Genomic DNA, 11044 nt, shown 5'->3' on the forward strand with positions numbered 1-11044 from the left:
TTACATATAATAAATAAATAAATAAATAAATAAATAAACAAATAAACTGGAATGTGATGTTTGTTCTCTAGCTAATGTGGACCAAGAGGTCACACAAGCTGTGAAAACTGGAAAAAGAAAGGAAGGGACCCAGACCCCTCAAAGGCAAGAGATGGATGCTAAGGATGCCCAGTGTATTTGTTATGAGTGGAAGGTTGGCACTTTGAAGAGGCAAAGCTTTCAAGAAGATTGATGCTGTGCAGAAATAGCCACCCCTGTGCTGTCACCATGACAATGGTTTCTGGGCATGTCTGACATCCCTTCAGAGCCTTGGGACTTTTGTTCATTTATTTATTTTTATTTGCATTAGTAGGACGTGTCTATTATTCTGTTACATCAACAAGTTGGATACATATGACAAGTGAACATGATACAACTGAAAGCCACTTCCTGGGCAGTTCTGCTGGTTTTTTGGGGGCTCCAATAATGTCTGGAGCCAATATGGAAACTCGGTGTCTACCAGAAGAGTGTTACAGGGAGCAGTCGGACTCTTTGAGGTGTTCCTCCTTAAAACATGTCTCAGAGGAAGCCTCGGACATGGGAATATCCTGGGCTTCAGGACTCTCAGCTATAGACCGGTAGTGGGGGCTCAAGAGTCCCCCTTCTTCAGACCCCCACTCCAGCACTGGGTCCTCTGAACTCTGGTTGAAGAAAGCCTTCAGTCTGTGAGGCTGCATCCTGTGGGCCACTGCCATGACCAGGCCAAGCAGAATACACAGCAGTCCTGTGGATGAAGGCGACATGTGCCTTGCCTTAGTTTAGTAAGCCCTCCCACGATCATCTAAGAGCACGAGAAGAACTTTAAGGCACAGGGCTGCTGCCTTAGAGTAACTGGAGTTCATAGAGATGACTTACTGTCCTAGGGTTCTATATTGCAGACATGGATCTAGTGTCCTGAATTTTCATACTCCAAACTGAGAGAGAGGAAGAGAGAGAAGACAGACTGGAAGTAGGGACAGATGAGAATGGAAGGAGACACCAAGACAACATGGGGGAGCACACAGAGCCCGGTAGGAGAGTGAAACAGTGAGACAGGTTGGTTTGGGGGCATTTGGGGTAGTGTGAGGTGAAGACATGCATGGGCTCTAGGAAGAGACATGAGGGTGTGGTTAGGGGATGCAGGAGGCACACATGACAGGAAGAGCTGGAGGACTTGTATAAAGAGAGTTAGGGGACAGTGGATGTGACAGGGAATTGAGCATAATGAGGAGAGGAGATGGCATTAGAGAGAGAAAGCTGACAAATGAGGGAGTTAAGAAGGTTGAGGCTCTAAAAAGGCACTGATATCCTGACCTCTAGAAACAGACCCCCATCCCACCGACGTGACAGTCCCTCACCTCCATCCTGAGCCCTTATTTTTAGGGAAGGATCTCACCTGTGGCTAACGTGATCCAGAAAGCAGGCCCATGGTGAGTGTGCAACACAGCAGTGCCCAAGCGCAGGGGACAGGGAGATATGAGTGACGTGGTCATGGAGAAGAAGAACAGGGCCAACAGCTGGAAAAGACCAGTGGCCAGCAGCATGTGGCCACCATAAACCAGCACTGGCATCGACAACATCACATTGGCCAGCAGCCAGCAGAGGAATGCCACCCTGGAGAGCCAAGATGCAATGAGGGCTGGCCCAGGCACCACTACCTACTAGAGAGAACAGCAGGACCCAGGTAGGGGGTGTCCCAAATGTGTGAAGGAGAAATCTTGCCTGTGGGCTTCCCAACCAAGAACTAAGGTTACTAAGGGCAGCCCCTCCCACTCAGGATTTTCCCCGAGCTTAAGGCAGTAGGGCCTATCTCACCCTGTATCTACGCTTACCACAGCATGGCTGAGGCATAGTGGCCTGCCAGGCGGTACTGGTTGTACAGGCCACATGGGCTTCGAGGGGTGAACTTCTCAGCCAGGTATAGCACTGGGTCTGGAAGGCCCTTCTCCAGGGCCTTTGCATACTCCTCTGCGTAGCTCCCGCCCAGGCGCCACATGAAAGCCTCATTGTAGCTGATGGTTTCATTCAGCTGCTGCACTGGGGTCCCTGAAGAACAAACAGGGAAGCTGTGCTTAGGAGGAACCCAAGGAATGCACTGGGTAGGAATTCACCTTGGGTAGGGGTTCATTCACACCAGGCAGAAGGCCAAGATTCAGCAGCTGACAGAGAAGGCGTTTCTGAATTTCGGCTCCTGCCATTCCCTCAAAGCCCGCACTTCCTCCCAGCTCCAGTGCTGGGCAAACTGTAGTTCTGTGCCACCCCCCCCCCTACAAAACACATTGATACATCTCAAAGACACAGAGCAGAGCCTCCCTCCTTCCCAAGTAAGCAACTCACCTGTGAGGGTGATGTTGACTCCTCCGAGCCCGATCTGCAGTCCCACGTCCACACTGACCCACTTGGGACTGAAGGCTTTGTACGTTGTGTTGGCGTTGACATGGCCCACAGACCACTCAGAACTGAAGTTCGCAGCTGGGGTTGGGGAGTTACAACTCAGGAAGGTCTGAGCATTACTGGGTTAGTCAGAAGGAGAACCACAAGGCCTCCATGCCTGAACTTGTTGTAATTGTATACCCACTCACTAGCCCATGTCTGACGCCTACTAAGTCTGTCAACCTCTATTGTGGGATGAAGCGAAGGGTCAGGATCTAAAACTTTCCATGTTCACACTTTGCTTACCCCCTTTCCAAGTCCATTTAGGGACAGCCGCGACACTGGGTAAGGAAGTAGTGACATACACCATGACAGGCAAACACAGACATCAATTTAAAAAAAAAAAAAAAAAAAGTCTGTTTTTCCTAATCACTGAAACCCTACAAGCAACTCCCAGCATGACCCAAATAAATGATGTTAGGAAGATTTCAATGATGCATCCTGCAGAGTTTCCCTGGCTCACACCTCTCAGGGCAAGGGGAAGAGTAAGGGGCTTAAAACCAAGGTTAGAGAGGTGTGTGGGCTGGATCACACCCTGAATCAGTCGCTACTACAGAGAGACAAAAAGAAGCGAGGCAGGCCACAAAGAGAACTTCACAAGACAGAGGCAGCTGCCCAAGTCTGTGGCATTTGGCACTTACCCAGGATCACAGCCCCGATGAATAAGCTGGTCACCACCCGAAGCAGCCAGAACAGTCTCTGAGTCAGAGTGGGTGGGTTTAGTAAGCATAGCCCTTCTTCCAAGATTGCCCTTCCTCTTTCTATGATGGGGAGGGGTGGGAGTTCTACCCCTGAGCCTATTTAGCCAGTTACCGGCAGAGTGTCTGACAGAGCGCATGCTCAGTCTGTTGGTTGGGCGAGTGAGGAACTCTGCACTCGGGATGTGCAGGGTTGTGGCTGGAGTTCCTTCCTCGGGTCTGCTTCTATCTAGACAGAGTCTGTACCCCTCACTCTTGAAGACAAAGTCTCTCTGGGGCGGGAGTCTTCAGGGCTGGGGCGTGTTTCTTACCGTCTTCCCACGGATGCCAGGCAGGATAATGATGAAGGTGACCAGTGCTGTCAGGAAGATGGTGATAATGACAGCCAGAGTAGTGTCCATTGGAAAGGTTGGCTTGGTGCCAGTGTAGAAGGGCAGTGTGTGTCCAAGAGCAGCCATTCTGGCTGGGGTATGTGGAGGGTGTTGATGCTGCAAGGAGAGGCATTCACTGAGAACCCTCTGTACCAGACATGACAATGGGGCCTGGGATGCATCAAAGAATAAACCACCCCAGGTCTGTCGTCTCTGAAGCCCTTTTGTCTTCATCACCTTTCCTGCCTTTCCACTGTCTTTCAGCCCTGTGTCTCCTGTCCTTTGGCTGTGACAGATTTAGGGTCTTGGCAGTCAGTCTCCTTTATCCTTTGCTCCCTTCCTAACCAACCGCTCAACCCTCTAACTCAGCTCCGTTGTTACCCTCGGGGCTTTTCCGTTTCTTCTGGGAATATCTGAAGAAAAAAGAACTCTCTTTTATTTCCCCCCAGGCTCGAGCACAGGCAGATCACAGAACATAAAAAAGAACTATATTTACTATCAAACAAAGCCATAAGGGAAGGAGATGGTAGAGATTATGAAAAGGTTGCCTTTCCTTTTCAGTCTCCAAAGCAACAAGAGCCAAAAAGCGGCTAAGTGTACAGTTTAACTACATCAACGTGGGGCTGATCCCTTAGCCCAGTACTGCCCAAGCACCGTAGCTACGGGACTGGTGATTCCGGAAAAACCTGAATAAGCTTCCTCCATGAGGCACAGTGGTGAGACCAGGCGGTCTACTATTCCATGGATCATCAACATAATCCTTTTCTTCCTAGTCCCTTTTCTTGTTTGACTCTTGTCTGTCCCTTTATACATAGGATGGTAATAAAATGACACCTGGCCATTTCATCAGTGTTTAGACAACATTAATTGCAAGACACCTTATTGTCTCACAGATCATGTAGAAAGTACTGACAATTAAACTGTCGCAACCGTTGATGGTAAGATGTACCCCAACCTTAGAGATATCAAAATCAGGGGTGAAAGAAGAACCCTAGAATCACTGTTGCAGTGACCCACGGACCCAGTTCCTGTCACTCTTCTAGGTGTGTCTTGGGGGACCCGGGGGGCACCCATGATTTCCGCCGCGCCGAGCAGGGGGAGTCTTGCTAAGCGGGAAGGCAAAGCAGCAGTTTTGGACTCACGCAGCTCCGGGAGCCTTGAATTCTGCTTCGTCTTTTGGAATTTCACTTCTTTCAAGTTTTACTGAAAAACAGAAATAACAATTGCTTCTCAGGGTCTTTCTGAAATGAAATTGGGTGTGGAAAGTGCAAAGACTACTGCTGGGAACAGACAGACAGACAGTGCTGAGCCATCAGGCAGAGACTTACAGTCTCGCTTTTAACCCTGTCTTTTGGGCAAGTCGTACAGCCACAGCCTCCATTTTTAATATGAAACTTAAGTTTTCTTCTTAACTGTTAGGCTCGTCCATCCCAGAGAAATACCCATCTTTTCTCCAGCTCCGCAGTTCCTCCTGGGCTCTTCCACCATTGCTTTCTCACAGTTAGCCAACCCTAATGTCCTCACAGCCCTCCATTCTCCACTGCACCACCGTTTTCTCAAGGATAAATTTAAGTTCCTTCCAACTGAAGTCACACATACACATACACACACACACACACACACACGCAGAGAGAGAGAGAGAGAGAGAGAGAGAGAGGAGAGAGACTTTCTTGATCTCTACACTCTCACTGTCCGGTCCAGCTCTCTCCTTTTCACAGCCAGGGTTTTTGACACTAATCTGTGTTGGTGTTTCCATCTATACCTTGTCTCCTTGACCATTGTAACCTAACTTTGCATAATCCTTGTCTTTAGCATCACCTCAGTAAATAACTTGAAGGGAAATTCTCACTTTAAAAAAATCTTTCAAACTTGTGGTATTTGACCCTGCAGAACACATTGTCTCTCCTGAAACTTGCTCTTTGGCTCCATAGCACCATGTTTTCCTGGGTCTCCTACCACTGGCCACCCCGTATACACTCTTCCTCCTTCTTACTATCTACTAAACATCTGTGCTGCTCGGGATTCTATCTTGATTCTCTCTTCCTTTGGTGTCATCAAGGTTTCCCTGGATAGCCAGGCATGGTGCACATTACAGGTGCACCCCTGTAACCCCATCATCGAAGAGGTGGAGCAAGAGGACTGAGAGTTCCAGGCTAGCCTGAGCTATAGGCAAAGACCCACTCTCAAAAAACAAACAAAATAATGCTTAGGTTATCTCATCTGTTCCCATGGCTTACATATAGTTCTCAGATGTCTCCCTGAGCTCCAAACTCAAAATGACCAACTACCCCATGGCTCTTCCCGCTTGGATGTTCTTTGATGCCTCAGAGTTAGCAGGCTCCTACTCTGCCTTTAGTCTATTTTCTTTCCTTTTTAGCCTCATCACCCCCTGTTAAACAAAGATGCCAGAATGAGTCTCATGTATTCCTTGAAATTATCCATTGGCTGCCTTCTCTACTGCCTCTTCCTACTTTAGCCCCAATTCTCTCCTCTTTCCCCGTGCAAGAATAATTTTTCTAATTCTTCTTCTCTCTCTTCTCTGCCCTGGGTAAAATCTTATTTTCTTCCTATCACATAGAAAGTGCTTTGTGAGTAATGACCCTTCTTCCCTGCTCCATGACTGACATGCTTTTTTGAGCTTCTTGCCTTTGTGTGGGCTATGTCCTCTACTGGGAATGGTCTAGCCTTGGCAAATGCCTTTTCTCACTTCAAGCCTCAGTCCATTTTACCTTCTGTATGAAGTTACCTCCAATGCTACCAGGCCAGTGGGAAGGTTTCCTACTCTATTATTCCAATTGTGTTTGAAGCATGTCTCCATAACCACAATCATTACTGTACTCTGTCTCTTTGAACATTTATCTCCGTTTTAGACAGTCTCCTTGAGGGTAGAGGTGTAATCTTCCCATCTTTGTACCATCTGCATGTAGCATATTCTAATCAAACTCTGGATCAGATTAATGACTATAAATGAGCTCTTTCCGCAGGTGTCTCTTTCTGAGTCTTCACACAAGAGGGAGCTATGCCCTTCATTACTTAAGCTACACTTCTATTCACATTAACAGAGCGCTATGATTCAAGGTTAAAAACTGCCCAAGAAGGGATCTAATGAACCTGACCTACATTTTGCAATCTCAAAGAACTGTCTAAAAAGTCTCTTCTAATAGCCAGAGTCTCTAAGAAATGAAAACACACAAACCTAAATGTTTATATTAATTGAACATGAAGCACACTCTGAAGCTTAGCTGAAAATGTATAGCTGAAGGTCTGTTACTTTGAGGGGCTAGAAAAATGGCTTGGGGGTAATTAAGAGCATTTGTTGTTCTTGTAGAGGACCTGGGTTCAATTCCCAACAACTACATGGTGGCTGGCATCTGTCTGTAACTCCAGTTCCAGGGGATCTAATGCTCTCTTCTGGCCTCTGCAGGAACCAGTCATGTACTTTGTACAGTGCACTTTGTACACTGGCATACATGCCTGGAAAACACTCACACACATAATTTTTTTTAATTAAAAAGAAGCTATTCTGTGTATGTGTGATTGTGTGTGTGTGTGTGTGTGTGCACGCACACGCACTTCCCATGGCATCTACATGGAAGTGAGAGGACATCTATGTGGGATTGATTCTCTCCTCTCATCTTTTCTTAGGTTTGATTGAACCCAGGTTGTCAGGCATGGGCAGCAAGTGCCTTCGCTGGATAAGCTGCCCCGCTGGCCTAGTGACATTTATTACATGACATAAGGGTTTGTTGTTTTGTTGTTGTTGTTATTGTTGTTGTTATAGTGAATTTTTATTTATGATACCCAAACTGAAACCATTATATTTCTAAGGAAGTCTATATAGGAAGAAAGGCTATACAATGTAGGATGCCTTAGATCTGAGTTTAGATAGGAACATGGTGATGCATTCTGTAAAACCAGCACCTGGGAGGCAAAGACAAGCAGGACTTTTTGAGTTGGAGGCCAGCTTGATCTACATAGTAAGTTGCAGGTGATTCAAGGCTAGACAAGAAGGAGGAGGAGGAGGAGAAAAAGGAGGAGGGGCAGGAAGAAGAGGAGAAGAAAGGGAAGAAGAGGGGAAGGAGAGGAAGAAAGAAGACATAAATTAGATAAAGCACAGATGGTTCATAAAAAGAACTCATTCAAACCCAGTGAGGTGGCTCAGTGGGTGAAAGTGCTCACTGCCAAGCCCGAGAATCTGAGTTTGATCCTTAGAAGTCACATGGCAGGATGGAGAGAACTGATTCCTAACAGTTGTTTTCTGACATCCATACTCCTGCCATAGGATGTGTTTATGCATGCGTGCGCGCGCGCACACACACACACACACACACACACCGCAAATGTGTGTGGAAAAGTGAAAGAAGAACCCATATTATATACTATTACATATTATATGTGAACCCCAACAATGGATATTTGCAGCATAAGCAGATATTAACGAACTTAAGGCATCTTGGTCAGGATCATGTATTCTTAGTATTCCTGTGCTTATTTTAATGAGAGGTTATAAAAGTTCTGTGAGCATGGCTCATCTCTATTAACATGATGCGTCAAAGAAACACTAACAAAAGGCTTTTCTGTATCTCAAGTACAGAACGGACATTGTTAATTTATTTGCAATTCTCCAAAAGATATTAAGGATGGTTAGAGCAAGTGATGGTTGCTGAATCCGATTTGCCTTGCTTGGTCCCTTGGTCTCTTGCTCTCTTCCACTCTTCCATTCCACTGCTTAGCTATTCCTTACTCTCTACTGCCTGGCTTGGCAAAGCTGAATTTCAGGGCTGATCCTAATTTGGCTTCATTATTATGCTAACAGGGCCTCAGCAGGAAGAGATCGACTTAAAGAAGAAGCTGCAGGAGCTCTGCTTTGCCAACAAAGCCTGCGTTTCTCTTGGGACTGTCTTTCTCTCTCAGGCTTGACAAGTGAAGTCTAACTGTAGAATTGGTTCTAATCTAGCAAAATCTCACATCAATATTAATTTTATCCCTTGGTCCCTTAGCTCACCACCATGCCTGGGATACACATGCATTTTATACTGATGAATATAAGCGGTCATAGGACAATCAAACCCACACCTACAGCCTTAAAAGCACAACCACGAGAAAGGAGCATCCACACTTTGTAGTAACACGACACCTAGAGTTTGTCACTGGGGCCCCTGCGATGAGTTGGGCACTTTGTCACTGAGGCGGGCCAATTCCTTCACTTTGGGGTTCTATTTTCTCACTTGGCCTGGGGGGGGGGGGGCAGACGTTAAGTACTTTCCCCCGTGTTCAGTAGTATTTTAGATTCAGTTACCTAGTCCTTACCTATCACAGACAAAATGAATTTCCAGTGTTTATAGGACCAGTGGGTAGAGATAGAGTTAACAGTCTTGAAGAAGACTGGATCTGGAACCTCTCTCGAAGCTTGACAAGATTTTCTTCCTAAAGCCTTCCTCTGCCCCTGCCCCCAACTACAGAACATGCAAAGTAAGGACTGCTCGCTTTCTATAAAGGCAGTTTAGGTGACAGTCTAATATTTGTCAAGCACTCTGATAGGTGATACATGGCTACCGGGATGTGATAGTTTATTTCTCTGATTGAAGTAAAGCCCATTAAAAGTTTACAGCCCTGCCAGGCTAAAGGAATTCTTTTTCAGGAACGCCTAACCTAGTCCCCCTTTCTAAGGAAGTTAGAGGTGTGTGTACGCGCGGGGGGGGCTGGGGGGCGGGGAATTTGGGGGAGGAGAGGTTGGGGGGGGCAGGTAGTGATGGGTGGTGGTGGATAGGGAACTGAGCAATTCAATCTACCCAGACTCCAGTTAAGAGAAATAGAGATTCAGTATCGACAAATCTTGTGACTTTCATAACCTTAAGGAGTTCGCCTTGTTTAATGTTTTGGCAAACTTTTTCCTTCACAAATCCCCCCTTGATCTGAACTGGTCTGTGTAGACTCAAGAAGTGCGCCTCTGGAGGTCGGTACCGGAACAGCATTTCAAGGTCTGATCTCATACCTCTGAACCCACCGGATCCATGGTTCCCTACCTTCCTCTCTTTCAGATACTGTGCGTGTGGCACCTGGCGCTGCTCGTCTTTGGGCACTCACTCACAACGCTCCTGGTCGTGGGGATAAGGCAGGAACCGGGTCCAGACGTAGACGTCCTGTCACCAAAACCATGCACTTGGTCCAAGCAGAATCCCTTCCAATTTCCCATTCTTCTAAGTCAATTGAGAACCAGGTTGTGACTCCCATAAACCCAGCCTGGCGTCTTCTCCGCCTTCCATTTCAAGTCATTGTCAATTTTCTCGTACTTGGCACTCCGCCCTCGGACGAGGGACAGACTGGCGTGCTAGGACAGGGCTCCAGCACTGTACCCTCTGCATTCACCCCACTAAGATCCCCGATTCCTACCCATGCCAGCACTTCGGGCAGCTGTAACACAAACGAGGCTCGCAAGACCAGGTGAGACTTGGGAGGTTCCACCAGGAAACCTGGTTACCTAGACTTACAGGTTTTGGGGACAGATGGATACCTTGCTTTGGCGCCAGGTCTGATCTGTAGGTGAATGTTGGGAGATTTTGTTTTAGAACCCTGGCCCCGACTGTGTGGGGAGGATTTGGGAACAGCTCTCCTGCCCCGCACCCTGTTTATCCTCCACCCTCTTCCTCAGCCCCCAAGAGTTGGAACTTGGGGAGGGAGACTTGCCCTTCCCGCCTCCCAAACGGCCCACGTGCCTGAATCCTCAGCACCCAGGAGCCCTGCATCCTACATGGTCTCACCTTTCATGCTCCGGTCCCCTTTCACGCGGGTCCCCGCGCTAGCTTCTATCCCGCCCTACTGTGCCCCGCCCCAGAGCTGGGACGCGCTGTCCGCTTTTCACCCCCGAGCCCCGCCCGCCCCGACTCAGAGCTGGAGAAGCTGCCAGAACAGAGCGGGCTACAGCGAACCCGGAGACGGCTCGGAGCCTATCCGCAGTCCCAGGCTGGTGCGACCAGAAGCTAAGGTCAGATCCTTGAACATTTCTCCTGGCCCACGAAAGTGGGTGCTCCGAGGAAGGAAGAGGGCTCTAGGGGTAGGGACAGCGGAGGAAAGGGGTACCGGTGGGCCTCCTTTCCCTCGGAACGGAACAGGAATTGTAGCCTCGTGGACCTCCAATCTTTCCCCAGGCTAAAAGGAACCTTGCTAAGGCCTGAGCTCAGCACACCGACTTTGAAAAACCAGGGTCATCTGGTCCTGATAATGTTGAATGACCTAGTTTGTTTGGGCCTAGAGGGTTTCTTGGCACCAGCACATCATGCCAAGGAGGGACTTTGTTGGTTCTTCAGTATACAGTTACTCTCTGGGTCTTCAGGATGGAATCTCATCTTGCTCTCCTTCCCACCTCGGAGCCTACAGAATCACGATTCTAAGACTCTGATTTGGAAAAATGGCCATGTGGACAAGAACCAGACAGGCGTGTTCTCTCCCAGCTCTGCAGCTGCCTGGGGCTTCATTGCCCTGGAGTTGTGCCTTCATTTCCAGATTGTTTGGGAAGTTACCACA

General features: G+C 47.9%; 1 protein-coding gene across 2 annotated transcripts; it reads right to left on the bottom strand.

Annotated features, from left to right (window-relative positions):
- Window positions 1–314: 314 nt before the first annotated feature.
- On the bottom strand, window positions 315–10342 carry Duoxa1 (dual oxidase maturation factor 1). 2 transcript variants are annotated; one of them, XM_021194667.1, is made up of 10 exons: window positions 10282–10342; window positions 10012–10057; window positions 9547–9663; window positions 4663–4723; window positions 3461–3637; window positions 3093–3150; window positions 2356–2490; window positions 1851–2064; window positions 1415–1632; window positions 315–763 (listed from the first exon to the last, which is right to left on the bottom strand). In XM_021194667.1, the coding sequence occupies exons 5-10, from the start codon at window positions 3605–3607 to the stop codon at window positions 510–512; spliced, it is 1026 nt and encodes a 341-aa protein (XP_021050326.1). In that variant the 5' UTR covers window positions 3608–3637; window positions 4663–4723; window positions 9547–9663; window positions 10012–10057; window positions 10282–10342; the 3' UTR covers window positions 315–509. The 2 variants fall into 2 exon arrangements, with proteins under 2 accessions (XP_021050326.1, XP_021050327.1); XM_021194668.1 differs by lacking the exons at window positions 2356–2490; window positions 4663–4723; window positions 9547–9663; window positions 10012–10057; window positions 10282–10342 and having other exon boundaries at window positions 510–763; window positions 3461–3607.
- Between the last annotated feature and the right edge of the window lie 702 nt (window positions 10343–11044).

Source organism: Mus pahari, chromosome 3 (assembly GCF_900095145.1).
Source record: "Mus pahari chromosome 3, PAHARI_EIJ_v1.1, whole genome shotgun sequence".
In the NCBI taxonomy this organism is placed as follows: Eukaryota; Metazoa; Chordata; class Mammalia; order Rodentia; family Muridae; genus Mus; species Mus pahari.